Here is a 22,361-nt window from a genome sequence, read left to right as displayed (position 1 = left end):
TTCATGGGGTTCTTGGGAGGAACAGCTGAGAGGGTCCTAGAAAGGACTCAAAAGTGTTACGGCAGGATCGCGTCTAAATGTCTGTGCTTACGCCCTGGTCTAGGTGCGGTGTGTGCGACCCTCTGGCCAGCAGGCCCGGCAGGCCAGGTGACCCCACCCTGTACTGAGGCATCGTTAAGGCTTCTCCCGGCCACCTTAGACGTCGTAACAGAGACTCCCGAGAACACCGCCAAACTGTGAAGCAGGCCGGGGAAGGTGGGGGCAGAGGAAAGTCATCTTTGCACCTAGTTGAAGAGAAGTGGTCCAAAACAAAATCCAAAATAAAAATTGCAATTTTTATTTGCTGAACCTAATTTAAAACTAAAACATCAAAGTGTCTCTTCCTCCATCACTAGAAATCAGATGGCAACTGGAGAGGACTGGTCCTTTGCTCCCGCGAGGGCTCGAAGAAAAACAAAAACCCCTGTGCAGCCCCTGGCCTTTCCTCTGCGTCCCCTGGGGATGCCCGCAGGCCACAGCAGGCAGCTGGAGGCAGCAGAAAGAGAACTCTGCCTGGTGAAGGCTCCTCTCTGCTTCTTTGGGAAGCTGATGGGAAGCCAGAGGTCACAGAGCGTTGGAGGCCTGGCTTAAAGCCACCAGTCAGGCCAAGATGAAACATCTGCTCAAGTCTCCCCAGCCACCTGGCTGGGGGTGAGTGGGAGGAAGGAATGGAGAAAACTGATGCTAAACCACAAATTAGCACCCTGGGCCTTGGCCCTGAAATGGCCTCCGCTGGCATAGGAGGGGGTGAGACTAAAAACAAATAAATAAAAGCGACACCGTGTCAAGGAGGGAGGATGACAGGCCCGTGGAAGCACGCTATGTCCGGCTTGAGCAGAGATGAGCCAGGGCAGGATGGCTTGCAAAACTCCTCGTCTGGGGCCAACGGCATCAAAATGCAGACAGTCCCCGGGGCTGTGGGGAAGGGGCCGTTTGGTGGAGGGGCTACAGTGGGGATTCAGGCCGAGTCTGGCTGTGCTCACCAGGTGGCCCCCCATCTTTTGTTGTGTCTTGTTTTGGCATAACCACCACAGACCTAGAACTAGGAAGCCCTGGCTGCCCTCTACTGGTGATTTCTGGGAATGATCGCAACGCAGCAGCACCCAACCTGCAACCCGAAAGGGCCAAAAGAGAACCAGCTCCCGGGGAGGACCAGGAGCAGCTGCACATTTGGCCGGGCCTCCCAGTGGTGGGGCTGGCAGCATCCCCATCAGTCTGAGTGGGCTCCTCCATCTCTGCCTGGCTGCAGAGGGAGGGGCCCAGGACAACGAGGGCCTCTGGTGCTCACTTCAGAGGCATCGAGAAGAATTTGTTCCCAGACTTGCAGCGGATCTGCTCGGCGTGCGCACGCAGCAACGTCTCGGAGTCTTCAAACTCACCCACGATTTCCTTAAACCAGGAGAGGACCATCACGTTAAGGGGAATCAGGGACCCAGAGGGCACTGCAAACAAAGCCAGCCTACTGAAATCCTTCAGAGGTTAGGCCTGCTCAGGGGAGGCTGAGGGCCACACAGGCGCCAGGCTCTCCAGGTTACCTTGTCTAATCAGCTCTGCAGTCTTGTGAGGTCAGTCCTATCATCCCAACTTTGCAGATAAGGAAATGGATGCTCAGAGCCCTGGACCACAGAATCCAATAAAACCAGGCTTGGGACCTGGGTCTACTGGAGCCCGAGACCGGAGCTCCTTGCTGCCTCCAGAATGATTAGACCAAGAGCAGATGTGGCTACTTGATGATGGCCCACGGGCTGTGTCCTGTCTGCACATGTGTTGTTTGGCTCGCAAAATGTTTTCTTAAAAAATACATATTGGTTGCCAACATTTGAAAATAGAGGGATTACCCACAAAAATTAAGATTTCTGGCTTCTCTTGAAAAACAGAAGTGCTTGCAACACGAGGTCCACATTCCCGCATGGCAACTGCCTGCACCAGGGGTAAGTACCGGCTCCTCTGAGGGCACCGACGGGAAAGTGAAAGATATCTCCTACGTATCACAACACGAGAAAGGCTGTGAGGGTGGACGTTCTTTAGACCTGGTGCGTTTCACTCATTGCCAGCACCTGCCAGGCCCCTGGGAGCACCTGAGCCTTTGTCCTCTGGGTGAGGGTCTAGGACTTCAGGAGAGGCCTGCAGCATCCTCTCAGATTAGGGTTCTAGGGCAGGGCTTCTCAAATTTTAACGTGCACACAAATCCCTAGAGATCTTGTTAAATTCTGATTTCTTAGATCTGGATTGGGGCTTGAGAGTGAGTGCTGCTAATAAGTTTCCAGGTGGTCTGGGACTGCATTGTGAGGAGCAGGGTAAGGTGTTGGAGTCTCTGGCTATGCCACTTATTTCCTATGCCAGGATTCAGGTTTGCATGCCTAATCCTCAGCGCCTGTCAGCTCCCCTCCACCCCCCAGCTTCTGGAGTTCAGCAGCTTTCATGCTCCTGCCCTGGGAATTCACCTGTAGTTCCCGCAGGCACTGCCCTTCCAGCTGGAGACGTGCATCACCCACGCACCAGGCCAGACTGATGTGGAATGAGGGGTCCTGCAGAGGAACGGCGGGGAGACAGGTGGTCACCTGGATATCGTGGCAGGCTCAGACATCACAGCAGCTCTGTGAGAGTTGTCATGGTATCCCTGCTGCATCCCTGACCTGATTCATGGGAGACTAGATCCTCAGTGTTAATCCCAAGCACCCTCCACAGACAGATAAAATAGCCCTGGGTTGGTCCCTGCTATGGACTGAATTGTGTCCCCTAAATTCATATATTGAAGCCTTAACCCCCAGTGTGATGGTATTTGGAGAAGGGGCCTTTGGGAGGTAATTAGGTTTAGATGAGGTCTTAAAGGTGGGGCCCTCATGATGGGATTAGTGCCCATATAAGAGACGGCAGAGAGCTGCTTCCTCTCTCTTTCCATCATGTGAGGACACAGTGAGAAGATGGCCATCTACAAGCCAGGAAGAGAGGCCTCAACAGAAACTGACCATGATGGCACCTTGGTTTTGGACGTCTAGCCTCCAGAACTGTGAGAAAGTAAATTTCTTTTTTTTTCTTTTTAAAAATTAATTAATTAATTAATTAATTAATTATTTTTGGTCGCATTGGGTCTTTGCTGCTGTGCGTGGGCTTTCTCTAGTTGCAACAAGTGGGGGCTACTCTTCGTTGCAGTGTGCGGGCTTCTCATGGCGGTGGCTTCTCTTGTTGCGGAGCACAGGCTCTAAGCGCGTGGGCTTCAATGGTTGTGGCGCTCGGGCTTTGTTGCTCCGCTGCATGTGGGATCTTCCCGGACCAGGGCTTAAACCCGTGTCCCCTGCGTCGGCAGGTGGGTTCTTAACCACTGCGCCACCAGGGAAGCCCGAGAAAGTAAATTTCTATTGTGTAAGTCATCCAGTCTATGGTATCTGGTTATGGCAGCCTGAGCTAAGACAGTCCTGTTCTCAGAGGCTCTCCTTTACATATCATAGAGAGTCATTACCTCTGGGATGTGGAAGAGAACACATGTCCCAGATTTAATGTTTTCTGATCAAAAACATTTCAAGAGATGACATACTTTTTAAGATGAACAAAAACCAAAATGTCTAAAATTATAAAACTATAAATTATCTCCACTCAAATTCATACTTACATCTCTCAGCATGATTTTAAAAGAGTATATCAAGCAAAACCACTGGTCCTTTAAAGTCTTGATATTCGACTTGGAGTTCAAGTTCCCCTGGAGGGCACCAGGCAAGGCACAGGAAGGTATGCAAAGCTGCAACTCTACCTGGAGTGTCAACGTGACTAAAAAGTATTGGGGAGGGCTTCCCTGGTGGGGCAGTGGTTGGGAGTCTGCCTGCCAATGCAGGGGACACTGGTTCGCGCCCCAGTCCGGGAAGATCCCACATGCCGCGGAGCAACTGGGCCCGTGAGCCACAACTACTGAGCCTGCGCTCTGCAACAGGAGAGGCCGCGACAGTGAGAGGCCCGCGCACCGCGATGAAGAGTGGCCCCCGCTTGCCACAACTAGACAAAGTCCTCGCACAGAAACGAAGGCCCAACACAGCCAAAAATAAATAAATTAAAAAAAAAAAAAAAGTATTGGGGAAAACTACTTCCTAAAAAATATAAAAATAAACATGGATACATTATAGAGTAGAAGACATAAATCTCATGCATATTGAAGAGATAACAGAAGATTTGTAAGAAATGTTGGACTTCAGCTGGGCTGCATCCGACTACACCTCAGACCCTCAACTCTCCAGGGTTGTGTGTCCTCTGAGGGCTGGCCGAATGGACACTTCCCACGGGCAATTTCTGGAGGGCTCTTCGGTTTGCCTCTAACAAGGGTTTCTTTAAGGCTGATTTTATTCCTATTAGAGATGGGTCAGTGGAGAGAAAAAGACGCTGCTGATTACCTGGTAGAAAGTGGTGAGGTCAAACTCCTCCATGACCCTGTCCACCTCTGAAACCAGGTCCAGGAACTGGGTGTGTCCCGAGGTGACCTCGAGTCCAACAAAGGTCCTGGGGGGAGACAGAGGTGGAGACCACACGGGCATGAGACGCAGCCTCTGAGAACAGAAACCATCCGCGAGGGGCCAGAGGATGCGACAGAGGAAAGCCGGGAGGGAGATCTGGGCCGTGAGTTCAGTTCGCTTCCCCGCTCTCCGCTCTCCGAGCTGGCTCTCCATCCTTCCCCGGCTCTAATCGCACATCTCCCCTCCTTCCCCAGGGTCTAAGAACCCTAGCAGGGCCGTCTTCATCCGCCGCTGCCAAGTCTACGGACCCCCAGGCTGCGGCGCCCAGGCTCGCCGGCATCGCTCCCATGTCAGACTCTTTCTCCAGGGCTTCCCTCTCTGGCACCGGCTCCCTCCCGTCAGCACCGTCTCATCTCTAAAACCCCTCCCTTGAACCCACACCCTCAGCCAGCCCCCATGCCATTCCAGGTAAAACGTGCGTTCTGATGATTTGTCTCCCTCGGCTGTCTCTCACGCCTCCCCGCCCATCCTCAGTCCACTCGGCCAGGAACCGCCAGGAACCGCTCCCGTCAAAGCTGCCAACCACCTGTGTTCCGGAACTCGGATGCTTCTCTGTCCTCACCTTGGCTGCTCCGCAGGATCTGACACAGCTGACTCCTCCCTCCCTGAAGCCCCTTTTTCTCTTGGCTTCCAAGAGACCACCCACCACACCGTCCCGGTGTGACCCCACCTCTGGCCTCCTGTTCAGTCTCCTCTGCCGCCCTCTCTTCCTTCCAGCCTCTAAATGGTCAGGGGCTGCAGAGCCGGCGTCACCTGCCCTCCCCCGCAGGCTGATCTCACCCAGCCCTGCTTTCGACATCACACAGCCCGATGGCTGCCACATTTCTGTCTCCGGCTGGCACCTCTCCTGTATACCCAATTGTGTATGCGACTCTTCCACCCGGGGGTCTCATAGGCGGCAAAATCCACCAGGTACAAAGCAGAGCTTCTGGGCTTCCGCCCACAGGTGTTTCCCATCACGGACAATGGGGCCATTTATCTATATTTACCTAGCTGTTCAAACCCCAAACCCAGGAATCTACTTTGATTCTTCCCCTTACTGTGCACAGACCCAACCCACTGGTAATTCCAGTTGATTCTACCTCCAGTATACGGGGAATGTGTCTGCTTCTTGGCTCTTCCACTGCCATCGCCCTAAGCCAGGCCACCGCTGGCGCCTCACCTGTCTCCTGTCTGCTCTCCCTGCATCCAGCCTCGCTCTTTTAGATCTTTTCTCCACTCAGGAGCCACAGACACAGACACGATGGGGCCGGACTGACATTTACAAACGTAAATTGGATCACATCTCTGCTTAGATCCCTCCAATGGCTTCTGTGACACTGAAAATCCAAACTCCTGACCTTGACCTTGAAGGCCCTGCAGGAGGTAACCCTGCCTGACTCATCTCCTCACGCTCTCCCACGTGCTCCCCAAGTTCTACTTCACTGGCCCCCTCAAACATGCCAGGCTCTTTCCTCCTCAGTCACCTCCTTGGCTGTGTCCTCTGCTTGGAGGCTCTTGGGGCAGCTCTTCCCAAGGCTGATTCCTTCTTGTCTTCATGTCGCCAGCAAATGCCTCCTTGGCCACTTGCTCCAGACTATCGTTTCACACGATAGTTATTAACGATCTCATTTCCCTGTTTATTGTCTGTCTCCCCTGCAGAATGTGAGATCCCACAGAGCAGGGACTATGCCGACCTTTTCACTGCAGATCTGTAGTGTGCAGCAAGTGCCTGGCACCAGGAGGTGTCAAACAAATTTGTGCAGCACAGAATGAATGAATGAGCGAATGAGTACTCTTCTTGGACGTGCTGAGAGCAGAAGGCAGCTCAGACCCAGTGGGTGGATCTGACAGGGAGGCTTGCTTTGAAGCCTTGATAACAACAGTTTCTTCTTATGTTCAGCTCATCCTTGAATGCTTCTATAAAACTTGTTTCGTTCATCTGAGCTTCACAACTGCCCAATGATGGATGCTTGGAAATGTGACAGGATGTGATGGATGATGTGACAGCTTGGAAATGGCAGGTCACAGAGGTTGAAGGTATGAGCTCAACGTTAAATTGCAGACAGAGCTGGGCAGGCACCCAGGTTTTCTTTGAGTCTCAGGCTTTCCCACTAAACCAAGATGTTGTTCTCTACCTCTGCCCCTCCTCCCATGCTCCCTGAGTTGTTTTTCTTAATGAAAGGTTCAGATTTGGGAACAGCTGCCTTTGTAGTCATAGGGCCGGTTAAAACACAAACAAACAGGGCTTCCCTGGTGGTGCAGTGGTTGAGAGTCCGCCTGCCGATGCAGGGGACACGGGTTCGTGCCCCGGTCCGGGAAGATCCCACATGCTGTGGAACGGCTGGGCCCGTGAGCCATGGCCGCTGAGCCTGCGCGTCCGGAGCCTGTGCTCCGCAACGGGAGAGGCCACGACAGTGAGAGGCCCGCGTACTGCAAAAAAACAAACAAAAAAACACAAACAAACAAAAAACTGAGAGAGACAAGGCCCCCTCAAGTCTTTACTCCAAAGAATCCTCTTCTGGAAACAACTGGGGGCAGAGTGGGGAGACCCACCTGGTCTTCTCTTGATTGGTGTAAATCTTTACCCGGTCGGCAGTAAAGCAGAATCTGAAATTTAGAAGAGGGACCACATTTCAGGAAGAATAATAAGGAAAAAAATCAGAGAAAATAGTGTATATTAAAAAACATCACTTTGAAAATACAGTTAACTCATTTCACATTTAGTATTGTCACCCTATTATACAGGTGGTAAACTGAACCCTAAAATATTAGAGCTGGGCAAGACCTTAAATAATCACCCAGTCCAGGTAACACATAGCTTCACTCAGATGCTAGCAAAAATTTTACTTTATTAAGAGCAGTTGATTCCAATAAGCGATTTGAGACTACCCCAGCTTTACTGATGGGAACTGAGAAAGTCATCAGGTCGGTGATAATAGATCACTTAAGAGCCAGTTCTTTTCTTTGCAGGTTAACAAAAGACGATTCTGATCCAGTCTAAGCAACAAGAACATTTCCGTGTGCCTGGGCTGAGCTTGGTGATCCTCATACAACTCTGTGAGGCAGGTGCTATAATGACACCCATTTTACAGACACAGAAACTGAAGCTTGGTGAGGCTGAATTTGGTGAGTCACAATTTGAACTTCAATCGGCCTGGTTCCAGAGCCCTTGCTCTCACCTGATGCTTTAGTGAGGGGTCTCTGTTGGTGTGAGATTGCGGCAGAAATACCGTCACCCACCTCTCAGATCAGTTACACGGGGACCATCAAATTCAGCCAGGTAAGTGCTCTGACTCTGGCTGGTTCCGCCTGTGTTCTCTGGGACACTAGGTGATCTCAGAGGGACAAACTGGCTTCCTGCCCTTCCTGGACCAACTTGGCAAATCCCATTACAGGAAACACTCATTTTACAGGCTCCAGGCCAAGCTCTCACCCTCATCTGAGGGAACACAACAACCCAGCTTGCCGGTTAGAATCTCACAACCTGTCCAAGGGCACGAAGTCAGTTAACTTTTGGCTTTCCTGTCAGCCTTCAGCCTCCTAGTGCATCCCTTCTGGGGAAAATGTAAGGGGTGACAGAACCAGCAGGAGCTTGGTTAAGTGGAGAGTACCTGCCAAACGTCCTGGAGTGGACATGGGGTGTTTGCTCCCAACTATAAAGGGTAATCTTATGCACTGACTTGACTGGACTAGGGGTTGCTCGGATAGCTGGTAAAACATTATTTCTGGGGTGTCTGTGAGGGTGTTTCCCGAAAGATTAGCATTTGAATTGGTGAACTGAGTAGAGCCAATTGCTCTCTCCAGTGTGGGCGGGCATCACCCAACTTTTCAGAATAGAACAAAAAGGCAGAGGAAGGGCAAATGCACGCTCTCTCTGCTGGAACTGCGACGTCCAGCTTCTCCTGCCCTTGGACGTTGGGGTCCTTGGTTCTCAGGCTTTCAGGCTCATATCAGTCATTACGCCACCAGTCCCCCCACTCCTCCCTGGTGCTCTGGCTTTTGGACTCATGCTGAATGACACCACTGGCTTTCCTGGCTCCCCAGCTTGCTGTTGGCAGATTTGGGACCTGACCTTCGTAACTGCGTGAACCAATTCCTACAATGCATTTCCTCATATCTCTATTTCTCTCTCTATCCTATTGGTTCTGTTTTTCTGGGGAACCCTAATACAGATTTTGGCACTGAGAATGGTTCTAGAGCAACAGAATTTTAAGGATGAGTTTTCTGAATTGGTTCTGGGGTTTCTGGAATTCACTCTCTGATTAGATTCAAAGATGCTAATGACTCTGTCTCCAGTAGTAAAGAGAGCACTGATAGTCCACACGCACGGACTGTTTATAGAGATGTGAAAATGTCTTCCTTGATACCCCTCATCAGCCATTTATTAGAAGCAAGGAGCTAAGTGACCCTATAGGATACTTGTGAACATTTCTGGAAAACTAAGGAATATAATGATGTTGGTTGGTTGCTCCTAATGTTGCTGGACAAAGTGGTGAAATAAAAAAGAGACCTCAGGGTATTGAATTCCCAACTCAAGCATAAAGGACCTAAGAGCTTCTCGGTGTGCCCTAAAGGAGACCTTGATTCCCTGTAGCTGCAGGGCTGAAATTGCTGAAAATCAAACCCGGAACCTTATCCTGCCATTTGCTGAATTATAACACAAGTTGAACTCCTCGAACAAGCAGGATTTTACAGTTAAAAAGTGAGGGCACTGATTAGGAAAGTATGGGGATTTGTGGGAAAGGCTGATGAAGCTGGGCATATTGAGCCCTTCAATTCTTTTTTTTATTTTTTAATTTACTTACTTTATTTTATTTTTGGCCGTGTTGGGTCTGCGTTGCTGCGCGCAGGCTTTCTCTAGTTGCAGCGAGCGGGGGCTACTCTTACTTGCAGTGCGTGGGCTTCTCATTGCGGTGACCTCTCCCGTTGCGCAGCATGGGCTCTAGGTGCGCGGGCTTCAGTAGTTGTGGCTCGCGGGCTCTACAGCACAGGCTCAGTAGTTGTGGCGCACGGGCTTAGTTGCTCTGCGGCATGTGGGATCTTCCCGGACCAGGGCTCGAACCGGTGTCCCCTGCATTGGCAGGCGGATTCTTAACCACTGCACCACCAGGGAAGCCCAAGCTCTTAAATTCTGATGAGTCTTCTTGGAAGGACCCTTGGAAGGGTCCTCCCCCACCTAGTGTTATGGACCTTCCCACCTCTGTCTGAGGGGATTAACCCTGCATTGCCTGAGGAAATGGTAATGGCCTCCCCTGAGGCAGATGCCAAGAAAATGCTGAGTCCCCTCAGGACCCACCTCCAACACCCCTCTTTGCTTCTAGACCTATAACTAGACTCAAGTCCCAGCAGACCCCCTAAAGATGAGGTACCATGTGCGGCCCACGAGGAGATGTGCTATACTCCAGAACTATTTGAGTTTCCTAATATATACAAGCAGAAATCCAGGGAACATGTGTGGGAATGGATATTTTTTTTTTTTTTTTTTTTTTTTTTTTTTTTGCGGTACGCGGGCCTCTCACTGCTGTGGCCTCTCCCGTTGCGGAGCACAGGCTCCTGACGCGCAGGCTCAGCGGCCATGGCTCACGGGCCCAGCCGCTCCACGGCATGTGGGATCTTCCCGGACCGGGGCACGAACCCGCGTCCCCTGCATCGGCAGGCGGACTCTCAACCACTGCGCCACCAGGGAAGCCCGTGGGAATGGATATTAAAGGTGGGACTTCCCTGGTGGTCCAGTGGTTAAGAATCCGCCTTCCAATGCAGGGGACGTGGGTTCAATCCCTGGTTGGGAAACTAGGATCCCACATGCCGCGGGGCTACTGAACCTGCACGCCACAACTAGAGAGCCCGTGTGCCGCAACTACAGAGCCCACATGCTCTGGAACCTGTGCGCCACAACTAGAGAGAAGCCCGTGCGCCACAATGAAAGATCCTGCATGCCGCAACTGAGACCCGACACGGCCAAAGATAAAAATAAGTGAATAAAAAAAAAAAAAAGGTGTGGGGTAATGACGGAAAGATCAAAAGTGGGATCAGGCTGAATTTACGGATATGGGCTTGCTAAGCAGAGATTCGGCATGTAATGCTGCAGCTCCGGGAGTTGGAAAGGGATCTGTTTGGTTAGATGGCTGAAACACGGACCAAAAGGTGGCCCACAGTGAGTGAACTGGAAATACCTGGCCCGCAAGGTGGGCGTAGTTACCGTAAAGGACAGCAGAGTCGAAGCAGCAATCAGAATAGCCTGACTTGTGCAGACATAGGGCGTCGGCTGTTTCTAGAAGTGACAGATAGGAAGCCTACTAAATTCTTCCTTCATCTGTATAAGCAGAAAAGTTCTAGGCCAAGTGGGCCAAAGTCTAACTTGAATCATAAAGGCAGAGTCATGGCCCCTCAATTCCCAGAATGGAGCCAGTTCACAGACCCAGAGCCGCTTGAATGAAGGGGAAGTTGGGTCCCCTTGAGGAAGGACCCTGGCACACTACTACAAATTTATACTGTTAATGTTTCTCCCAGCCTTCCCCAAAGGGACCTATGCCATTTTACCAGGGTAACTGCGCACTGGGGAAAAGGAAATAACCAGCCTTTTGGGAACTACTGGACATTCGCTCTGAAATGACACGAATTCCTGGAGACACAAATCGTCACTGTGGCTCATCACTCGGAGTAGGGGTTAATGGAGGTCAGGTGATCAATGGAGTTGTAGCTCAAGTCCATCTCCCAGTGGGCCCAGTGGGTCCCCAAACCCATCCTGTGGTTACTTGTGCAGTTCCAGAATGTATACTTGGAATAGACATACTCAGCAACAGGCAGAATCCCCACACTGATTCTCTCACCTGTGGAGTGAGGGCTCTGACGGTGGGAAAGGCCAAGTGCAAGCTATTAGGGCTGCCTCCACCTAGAAAAATGGTCAGTGAAAAGCAATACCGCACCCCTGGAGGGACTGCAGAGATCAGTGCCACCATCAGGGACTTGAGAGATGCAGGGGTGGTGACTCCCACATCTCCATTCAACCCCCATTCTGTCTGGGCAGAAGACAGATGGATCGTGGAAGATGAGAGTGGATGATCATAAACTGATGATTGGAGGTGGTGGCTCCAATTGCAGCTGCTCTTCCAGATGTGGTTTCATTACTTGAGCAAATTAACACATCCCCTGGTTCCTGGTTTGCAGCTATTGATTTGGCAAATACATTTCCCTCCATCCCTGTCCAAAAGGACCAGAAGCAGTTTACTTTCAGGCCAGCAATGCACCTTCACTGTCCTACCTCAGGGCTACAGCATCCTCCAGCCCTATGTCCTAATTTACTGTAGAGGGTTTGCTCACCTTTCCCTTCCACTAGATATCACACTGCTCCAGTACATTGATGACATTATGTTGACTGGACCTAACGAGCAGGAAGTGGCAACTACTCTAGACTTATTGCTACGACATTTGTGTGTCAGATGGTGGGAAATAAATCCAACTAAAATTCAGGGCCTTCTACCTCAGTGAAATGTCTAGAGGTCCAATGGTGTGGGGCATATCGAGATATCCCCTCGAGAGGAAGTATAAAGTAGTTTTGAAACAAGGTATATACCTTTTTTTAAAAACATAATGCTATTGCACACTTTATAGACATAACTTTTATGTGCGCTGGGAAACCAAAAACTTCGTGTCATTCACTCTATTTTATTCTGGAACAGAATCCACAATATCTGTATCTGCTCTGAATCAGCAGCCACATATGGTGCTGTTTCTCTTGTAGCCAGGACTCATGGGGCCAGGAATCAAGGGGTAGCAATGGGAGTGGTACCACTCACCATTGCCCTGGTGATGCATTAGCAAAATGTTTGCTTCCTGTTCCCACAACTTCATGCTCTGCTAGCCCAGAGGTCTTAGTTCCGAGGGAGGAGTGCTTCCACCAGGAGACATAGTGCTTCCACTGAACTGGAAGTTGAGACGTGCCACCTTGCCACTCTGGGCTCCTGTACCTTTGAATCAACAGACAAAAGAGTTACAGTGTTGGCTGGGGTCATTGATCCTGACTGCCGAGGGGAAACTGGACTACTGCTCCACAGTGGAGATCTGGAAGAGGATATCTGGAATACAGGAGATCTGTTAGGGCATCTTTTAGTATTACCATGCCTACTGATTTCAGGCCAATGGAAAACTACAACAACCTAGCCCAGGCAGGATTAGTAATGGCCCAGACCCTTCGGGAATGAAGGTTTGGGTCACTACCCCAGGTAAAGAACCACAACCATCTGAGGTGCTTGCTGAAGGCAAAGGGAACAGAGAGCTAGGTAGTGGAAGGTAGTTGTAAATATCAGCTACGACCATGTGACCAGTTACAAAAATGAGGACTATAATCGTCATGAGTATTTCCTCCTTATTTTGTCATGAATACGTCTGCGAGTGTATATACAGGACACCTCAGGGACACTGCGGATTTGGATCCAGAACCCCACAATAAAGTGAGTCACACAATTTTCTGGCTTCCCAGTGCATATAAAAGTTACGTTTATACTACACTGTAGTCTATTAAACAAAGGCATTATGTCTAAAGAAACAATGTACATACCTTATTTTTAAAATACTTTATTGCTAAAAAATGCTAACCATCATGTGAGCCTTCAGTGAGTCATAATCTCTTTGCCGGTGGAGGGTCTTGCCTCGATGTAGGTGGCTGCTGACTGATCAAGGTGGTGTTTGCTGAAGACTGGGTGGTGATGGCAATTTCTTAAAATGAGACGACAATAAGGCAAACGATGAAGTCTGCCGCATCGATCAATTCTTCCTTCTGTGAATAATTTCTCTGTAGCATGCAATGCAATGCTGTTTGATAGCATTTTACCCACAGAACTTCTTTCAAAATTGGAGTCAATCCTCTCAAACCCTGCCACTGCTTTATCAACTAAGTTTATGGAATATTCTAAATCTTTTGTTGTCATTTCAACAATCTCCACAACATCTTTACCAGGAGTAGAGTCCACCTCAAGAAGTTACTCTTTTGCTCATCCATAAGAAGCAACTCCTCACCTGTTAAACTTCTGTCACGAGGTGGCAGCAATTCAGTCACATCTCGAGTCTTCACTTCTAATTCTAGCTCTCTTGCTGTTTCCATCACATCTGCAGTTACTTCCTCCAGTGAAGTCCTGAGCCCTTCAAAGTCATCCATGAGGGTTGGAATCAACTTCTTCCAAACTACTGTGTATGTTGATATTTTGACCTCTTCCCATGAATCACAAATGTTCTTAATGGCATCTAGAATGGTGAATCCTTTCCAGAACGTTTTCAAATGACTTTGCCCAGATCCATCAGAGGAATCACTATCTATGGCAGCTACCGCCTGATGAAATGTATTTCTTAAATAATAAGACTTATAAATAAGAAGACTTGAAAATTGAAATTACTCCTTGATCCATGGGCTGCAGAACTGATGTTGTTAGCAGCATGAAAACAACATTGATCTCATTGTACATCTCCATCAGAGCTCTTGGGTTACCTGGTGCATTGTCAATGAGCAGTAATATTTTGAAAAGAATCTTTTTTTTTCTAAGCAGTAGGTCTCAACAGTGGGCTTAAAATAGTCAGTAAACCATGCTGTCAACAAATGTGCTGTCACCCAGGCTTTGTTGTTCCGTTTATAGAGAGCACAAACAGAGTAGACCTAACATAATTCTTAAGGGCCCTAGGATTTTTGAAATAGCTAATGAGCATTGGCTTCAATTTAAAGTCACCAGCTGTATTAGCCCCTAACGAGAGTCAGCCTGTCGTTTGAAGCTGTGAAGCCAGACACTGACTCCTCTCTGGCTGTGAAAGTCCTAGATGGCATCTTCTTCCAATAGAAGGCTGTTTCATATATTGAAAATCAATTGTTTAGTGTAGCCACCTTCATGAATTATCTCAGCTAGATCTTCTGGATAAGTTGCTGCAGCATCTACATCAGCACTTGCTGCTTCACCTCACACTTTTATGTTATAGAAATGGCTTCTTTCCTTATACCTCATGAACCAACCTCTGCTAGCTTCAAACTTTTCTTCTGTAGCTTTCTCACTTCTCTCAGCCTTCAGAGAACTGAAGAGGGTTAGGGCCTTGCTCTGAATTAGGCTTTGCCCTAAGGGAATGTTGTGGCTGGTTTGATCATCTATCCAGACCACTAAAACTTTCCCCAAACCAGCAAAACGCTTTCTTATCATTCTTGTGTTTACTGGAGTAGCACTTTCAATTTTGTTCGAGAACTTTTCCTTTGCATTCACAACCTGGCTAACTGGGACAAGAGACCTAGCAGCTTTCAGCCTACCTCTGCTTTTGACATGCCTTTCCTCACTAGGCTTAATCATTTTTGGCTTTTGATTTAAAGTGAGAGATGTGTGACCCTTTCTTTCACCTGAATACTTAGTGGCCGCTGTAGGGTTATTAATTTCAACATTGTTGTATCTCAGGGAATAGGGAGGCCCAAGGGGAGGGAGAGAGATGTGGGGGAATGGTGGAGTAGTCAGAACACACACATTTATCAATTAAGTTTGCCCTCTTATATGGGCGTGGCTCCCGGCGCCCCAAAACAATTACAATAGTAACATCAAAGATCACCGATCACAGATCACTACAACAAATATAACAATAATGAAAAAGCTTGAAATATTGCAAGAATTACCAAAATGTGACAGACACGAAGTGAGCAACTGTTGTTGGAAAAATGGCACTGACAGATTTGCTCAATGCGGAGTTGCCACAAACCTTCAGTTTGTAAAAAACGCAGTATATGTGAAGCACGATAAAACAAGGTTTGCCTGTGCATATGTTGAGCAAATATCTTTGTTTTCTCCTCTTATTCCCTTATCATGTAACATAAGAGGTAGTGACTTTACACTAGTATTCAAGTATTGTTAATTTTACATCATAGTATTCAAGTTATGGGCTTTTAGAAGAGTAAAAAGTATCACTCAAGAAGATTACCTCCTCTTCTGGGGAAGGGATTAATGCATTTTCAGATGTACACTGAATGTTGTATCATGTTAGGCAGAGTTATGACCTTGTTGTGTCTTAATTTAGAGATTAAGTATGGTTTAAGAAGATGCATATAAGTGTCAAGTTGATAAGGGGTGGACTTGAGATGGTTAATTTTATGTGTCAGCTTGACTGGGCTAAGGGATGCCCAGATAGCTGGTAAAACATTATGTTTGGGTTTGTCTGTGAGGGTGTTTCTGGAAAGATTAGCATTTGAATTGGTGAACTGAGTAAAGCAAATGGCCCTCCCCAGTGTGGGTGGGCGGGCATCATCCAATCTGTTGAGGGCCTGAATAGAACAAAAAGGCGGAGGAAGGACAAACTCCCCCTCTCTGCTTGAGCTGAGACGTCCATCTTCTCCTGCCCTCCGACACTGGCGCTGCTGGTACTCAGGCTTTCAGGCTCACACCAGGACTTACACCATCAGCCCCCTGATTTTTAGGACTTTGGAATCAAACTGAATTACACCACCGGCTTTCCTGGTTCTCTCCTTGCAGATGGCAGATAGCGGACTTCTTGGCCTCCATAACCACATAAGCCAATACCTATAACAAATCTCCTCTTACGTATATCTGTATACATCTTATTGATTGTTTCTCTGGAGAACCCTGACTAATACATCAACCAACACCCTTTCTCCCGGTGATCTTATATAGGAGGACTGCTCTCCCATTCTGTGCTGGCAGAGTGGTCAACCTGCCCCCACCCAGGGGTGTCTACTTGACAGGCCTGGACAATCAGAGCATAGCATTCCCTCAGTCACAGCCATAGACTCAAAGGTGCACTACCCACTCTTGGTCATCTTAGGCTCAGCCAGTCAAACCTGAAGAGGCCACCCGGCTCAGCTTCCTTCAGGACACAGGCTAGGAAACACTGCACCAGCAGGGCAGCACCAGGGAGGGCCAACCCAGTGGTCCAGGGGCTGTTCCCTAAATGAGCAAGAGAACATGCTATATCCACCCACCCCAGCTGCCCCGGGGAGCAATAGCTCTTGTAATAGCCCTTGCGCAAAGTTTCCAGAGGTCCCAGCAAGGGACTTGCCCAGGAAGAGAACCACCGCATGCAGGGAGGCCCAAGCCATGGTTTCCCAGGAGGGGCTTCACTCACAGTCTTCCCAGCCCAGACACGGCGCGCTCATAAGTCATTTTCACCATAAGTGACGTGGCCCGAGAACACATCTGGCATTCCACCTTTATCCAGGGACACAGCTAGAAGCAGGATAACTGAAGCATTCTCATGTAGAAGGGGAAAGGGCTTGGTGCCATCTGACGTCTCCCGGTCCCATGTATGAAGCCAGTGCTACCTCTAAACATTTTAGTTACACCAGCCTATAAATTCCCCCTGTTTAAGCCACTTTTGGTTGGATTTCTTTTTCTTTTTTTTTTTTTTTTGCGGTACGCGGGCCTCTCACTGTTGTGGCCTCTCCCGTTGAGGAGCACAGGCTCCGGACGTGCAGGCTCAGCGGCCGTGGCTCACGGACCCAGCCGCTCCGCGGCATGTGGGATCCTCCCAGAGCGGGGCACGAACCCGTGTCCCCTGCATCGGCAGGCGGACTGTCAACCACCGCGCCACCAGGGAAGCCCCTGGTTGGATTTCTGGCACGTGAGTTCAAAAGGGTCCTGACTAACATACATGACTCAATAAAAAGAGGGATGGGGGCTGGATTAGGTGGAGAGATGAGTTTTAGTCCTGAGTCTCTGGCTAACTGACTGAACTGGAGCAAATCCCTTCTTCCTCTGGCCCTGAGTAGGGGCTACACAAAATGGACAGTCCTCCAATGGCACAGAGTAGTTCTGTGGAATTCCTGGGCCTCGGACCTCCTGAACTGCGAGTGGGGTGCGGCTCTGGCTAAAAGACTTCTGTTTTTATCTCTCTTACTCAGCTACACATCAGGGATCTGTGTAACACCTCATCAGAAGAAAGGACTCTGCAGATAAGACCAGGAGGAGAAAACCACCACCTGGATGGCTTCTTAGGCTCCTACTAGAACCAACATTCAGAGGATCCGGAGGAGGATTTCTGGGCTCTCCCTCTCCTGCTCAGTCATTCAACAAACATCCATTTGATGCCTATAGTGAGCAAAGCACCTGGAAAAAAGCTGTGGGGTGATTCAGAGAGCAGCTGCGTTCCTGGCCTGCAGGAACTTGGGCTCCAAGCGGGAGATGGGACATGGGGATGACTGAATATGGATATGAGGATGAGTGGAATGAGCACTGGGGTGTAGACAAGCACAGGACAGCAGGGTCCCTGGGACTGAGGAATTCTGGAGGAGATACCAACTGGGACAGCCTCAGTGAAGGAGCAGTGCTTTGATCTGGCCAAGTCTCGAAGGAGAGGCATTTCTAGTAGAAAGAAGAGGTATGAAATAGTCAAGGGGAAAAAAAGCCTAGGCTGGCAGATAAAACCAGAGTGGGGGGCTTCCCTGGTGGCGCAGTGGTTGAGAGCCCGCCTGCCGATGCAGGGGACACGGGTTTGTGCCCCGGTCCGGGAGGATCCCACGTGCCGCAGGGCGGCTGGGCCCGTGAGTCATGGCCGCTGAGCCTGCGCGTCCGGAGCCTGTGCTCCGCAACGGGAGAGGCCACAACAGTGAGAGGCCCGCGTACCACAAAAAAAAAAAAAAACCCAGAGTGGGGGTGAGCTCTGATTGTTCGCCAAGTGCCACGTTGAGGCTATGCGTGATCTCATTCACTCTCACAAGTCCCCTCTGAGGGAGCCACCACCACTCCCCTGACCCGCACATAGACAAGGCTCGGAGGCTTCCAGAGCTTACGTGGCATGCCCAAGGGCACATGGGATGAAGCGCACAGCAGGCGGCTCTGGGAGGTGTTCGGTGTGCTAACCTTTAGGTTTGCCTGCTTGAAGGGGTAATGCCTCCCACAGGTCCATCTGCACAGAGCTCAGGACAGGAAGAGAAGCCCTGAAGGGGAGGGAGAGGAGGAGCAGAGGGAAGCCCTGGGCACTCACCTCTGGAAGGAGGCCACGCGGCCTTTCAGAGCCTGCACGAAGGGTAGGATCCAGTGATGGCGCAGAACCACGCTCTGGGACAGGCTGAGGTGGAAGGCCTCCATCCTTACCAGCCGGGGGACGTATGTCTGTGCGTGGGGCAGCAGCACTTCAAGCAGGTCCAGGAACTCCTCCCTGGCTTCATCTGGAGGGGAGGAGTGGAGAGGGTGGGCCATTCTCTTAGCCAGGGCGGCATGGCTGGATGAAGCCCAGAAGGCGGAGAAAGGCTTTTGAGAGCAGCCTATGTCTTTGTATTTTGAATAATACTTTAATATGCTTTTATGGCTATAGAAGTAACACATACATGCTCTTTGAAAAGAATTCAAGTGAGAAAAGAAATATGTGCCAGAGAAAGTAGGGGCCCCTGATATCCTATCACCTACAGCAGTGGTCTCCAAACTACTGTGACTGCACAGGCCATTAGTCAAACAAGCTTGCACACATACCCGCAATAAATGTGTATTTATTTATAAATTACAAACACGTGCTACACTGCAAAATTATGTGTGTTATAAAATGTACACTTGGAACAACAGAAATTTTAAAAGATGAGATAAAGAGAAATACATCAAAAGGTTTTAATACTTTTTCTCTCTAATGGATCATCTTGATCCCTTCCCCAGGTACATACAGCCTACTTTCAAGATACTACCCTAGAGATAAAGGCTGTCAAATGTGATGCCTATTTCCCCAGCCTTTTCTCAGTGCACGTACTAACGTATATATCTTATTTGTTAAAAAAGATGAGGGCATACCAGTTCTTCCATTGGCTTTCTCCATATAACACTACATGTTGGACAGCCTTCCTCTCATTACATAAATCAAGCTCATGATTACAGTAACCCATAATCAGAAACAGTTCATTTCTTTAATCAGACATTTAGAATCTCCTGATAGACATTTAGAATGCTCCTAATTGTTCATAAAGACAAAGAATGCAACAAGGACCACCACTGTATTTTCACAGATTATTCATTTTCTTTAACCAAACATGTGACTAGAGCTGCATGGTTAATAGTCTGCTCACAACTAATAAGTTACTCGATTTGCTCAAGTGCCCCGTGGAGTAGGCAGTATAGAGAATCATTCTCATTCTGTGGATGGGGAAATGGAGGTTCCAAGAGTTTACCTGATCTAACACAATGTAATAAGAGCCACCACATTCTCCGTGTATCGTGCTAAGAACTTGACATAGATTATCTGATTTAATCTTCACAAAAGTCCTAGAGGATAGGTATTACTACTATCCCCATTTTAGAGATGAGGAAACTGAGGCTCTGAGAAGTCAGCAACTTACTAAAGGGCACACAGAGTAGTGGGTAGTGGAGTGAGGTCAGACTCTGAACCCTGGGCATTTTCTGCCTGCCACTCACTCATTAGGGCTAGGGTGGGGTGGGACTGGAGGCCAGCACACCTACAGCCCTCTTCAAAATAAAGTACCAGCTACAGCTGCAGTCTGGGATGGCCTTGACACTCTGCCCTAGACCCTCCCTTGGTCACATCCTCATGAGCAGGGAGAACAGTATACACAGGGTTAGTAAAAAATATTTCAGGCAACGAATTCAAAACTGAACTGTACAGCACAGGGAACTCTGCTCAATATTATGTAACAACCTAAATGGGAAAAGAATTTGAAAAAGAATAGGTACATGTGTATGTGTAACTGAATCACTTTGCTGTATACCTGAAACTATCACAACATTGTTAATCAACTACATCCCAATATAAAAACAAAGACCAGAAAACCTGAAACCAAGTTAACAGAAAAATTCCCTAGTTCTTGAAACTTGCTCTCTCTCTGTTGAGTTAATCTCTTTCCCACCACCAGTGTCAGAGGTTTCTGGCTTCTTCCTCCTGGTTGGGGCCAGCTTCCTCCCATAAGGGGACACCTGTAGCCACGTGCCTCTCACGCATTACTCACATGGTACATAGACGTGGGTGGCCCAGTTGCCCCGCTCGTGGGGAAAGGTGCGCACCCGGCCCCCATGTTTTGCGCTATCATCCGCAGGCCTCTCCTCGGTGCCTGGGAACATGTCCAGCACACTGTCGGGTACTGGCAACTTCTGGCTGGGAAGGGGGCTCTGGCCCCTGCAAGAGAAAAGAAGAAATCAAGCACATTTAGCCTCTTAGCATTCTCTACCTCTGTACACACAATGAAAGTTGTAACCCCCTGTACCAGGTGAGTCTGCGTGTCTACTTCTCACCAGGTGCTGTAAGCAGCTTCTAGATAACCACAAAGCTCTTTCCCCGACACTGTCTCATTGGGGTCTCCCAAGGGCTCACGGAGGCAGACTTTAACAGGGAACGTGGTCCCCATGGAAAACAACGGGGCAAGTGGCAATATGTGGTTCAGAGGTCACATGCCCTAACTGGACAGGCCTCAGCTGGAGTGACACTTCCTAGCTCCGTGGTCTTGGGCAAGTCATGTGCCCTCTGTGGGCCTCAGTTTCCTCATCTGTACAGTGCACTGCAACCTGATAGGGCTATTGTGAGGTGAACCGGGAGACTGCTTGAAAAGCACTCAGATTGCACCAGGCTTGGCAATTAAGAACTGAAGCTCCACAAAGTAGAAGACTTGGATGGTTTTGCTCACTGCTGAGTCCCCAGTCCCGAGCCTGGCACAGAGAGGGTGCTCAATTAATATTTACTGGATAAAGGAAAACACTCTCTAAATGAGAAAGCAGACCTAGGGTGGTACAGCGGTGCGCGCCGGGAGACGAGTGGGCCAGCGGCGGAGGCTGGACCCGAACCCAAGTTTCCTGCCTCCTAACCTTGGCCTAGCCGGGTGGGGGCACTCCGGGGCTTTGTCCAAGGCTGTCCTTCGGATCCTCCTTTCCCCCGGTGCCCCTTTTCCTTCCCTCGCGAGCAGCCCGGCACCCTCCCCAACCACCCCAAAGCTCGGGTCCGGTCCGGGTGCCAACCCGCACCCTCCCCAGAAAGTCTTCCTCGCTCCTCACCGACTGCAGCCTCCAGTCCCCAGCCGGACCCGGGCCCCGGCCTCAGCCTCATCCTCGGAGCCGCTGCTGCTGTAGCCCACCAGGGGCGCCGCACTCATGGGGGACCCCCTTCGCTAAGGTACAACCGGCCCACCAGCAGTCGAACCACACCCGGAATTCCTCTGTGCCGGAAGTGCTCTCCCGGGGGCGGGGCCCGGATTAGCACCGCCTCGGGGCGGGGTCTGGGGCGGGGCCCGGCAGGACTCGAGCAAAGAGGCTACCCACTTAGACCACGCTGCTTGCTGGCTCGCCGCGCTTTGACCACTACCTGGAGCCTCCCGGAACCGCCATCCTCCGTGTGCCCATTAAACAGATCGCTCTCGGCCCTGATCTCTCTGTCCGCTGCTCGGTCTGCAGCAGCTCGGGACCTCCCACCAGCAGATGGTCCCAGGGTCAGAGGTCAGCGCACTAGACCCATCGGAGTCTAGTGCCCTCGCCCTTGCCCTTGCCGTCCGGACGGGGTCAGAGGTTCCGGGACCTCTTCCTCAAGTCGGCCCAAAGTCCGAGCTCCGGGGTCCCCTCCCCTAAGAGCGAGCTGAACAGTCAGAGGCGGGTCAGTTCCAGAAGTTCAGAGTCTAGGAGGCCCCTCCTCTCAGGTTCAGGGGTCGGACCGGGGGCCGGGTCCTGAGAGCCCCCTCCCTTAAGGCCGAGTAGGGTGGTCGGAAACAGAGCGCCCTCCCTGGGTCATCTGAGGCGTGCCGGCCGGGCGACTGGAGAGCCGGCCCGGCGCGCCCGTCTGTCCGACCCGGCCCGGCCGCGGGGTCCCCGGCAGGGGGCGGCCTCGCTCCGCGCCGCCCGCTCCTCCCGCTGCCGCCGCCACCCAGGCTGCCGCTCCTCCCCCCGGCCCCGCCTCCCT

General features: G+C 50.2%; 1 protein-coding gene across 3 annotated transcripts; it reads right to left on the bottom strand.

The window, feature by feature from the left end:
* Positions 1-314: 314 nt before the first annotated feature.
* On the bottom strand, positions 315-21,633 carry USB1 (U6 snRNA biogenesis phosphodiesterase 1). 3 transcript variants are annotated; one of them, XM_007107027.2, is made up of 7 exons: positions 21,467-21,633; positions 20,431-20,597; positions 18,471-18,654; positions 7,074-7,127; positions 4,419-4,524; positions 2,484-2,567; positions 315-1,428 (listed from the first exon to the last, which is right to left on the bottom strand). In XM_007107027.2, the coding sequence occupies exons 1-7, from the start codon at positions 21,562-21,564 to the stop codon at positions 1,324-1,326; spliced, it is 798 nt and encodes a 265-aa protein (XP_007107089.1). In that variant the 5' UTR covers positions 21,565-21,633; the 3' UTR covers positions 315-1,323. The 3 variants fall into 3 exon arrangements, with proteins under 3 accessions (XP_007107089.1, XP_028333737.1, XP_054934988.1); XM_028477936.2 differs by lacking the exon at positions 7,074-7,127; XM_055079013.1 differs by lacking the exons at positions 315-1,428; positions 2,484-2,567; positions 4,419-4,524 and adding an exon at positions 6,554-6,950.
* Positions 21,634-22,361: the final 728 nt, after the last annotated feature.

This window comes from Physeter macrocephalus, chromosome 17 (genome assembly GCF_002837175.3).
Source record: "Physeter macrocephalus isolate SW-GA chromosome 17, ASM283717v5, whole genome shotgun sequence".
Taxonomy (NCBI): domain Eukaryota; kingdom Metazoa; phylum Chordata; class Mammalia; order Artiodactyla; family Physeteridae; genus Physeter; species Physeter macrocephalus.
Note: the sequence above shows the minus strand (reverse complement) of the source record. Positions and strands in the feature narration are given on the sequence as shown.

Excerpts from the sequence above, each read along its gene's own strand:
- USB1 (XM_055079013.1), bottom strand. The coding sequence starts at position 21,564 with ATGAGTGCGGCGCCCCTGGTGGGCTACAGCAGCAGCGGCTCCGAGGAT. Across the intron at positions 18,655-20,430 it reads CACCCACGTCTATGTACCAT|ATGAAGCCAGGGAGGAGTTC; the intron begins GTGAGTAATGCG and ends CCTCCCCTCCAG. Across the intron at positions 7,128-18,470 it reads CGCGTGGCCTCCTTCCAGAG|ATTCTGCTTTACTGCCGACC; the intron begins GTGAGTGCCCAG and ends TCTAAATTTCAG.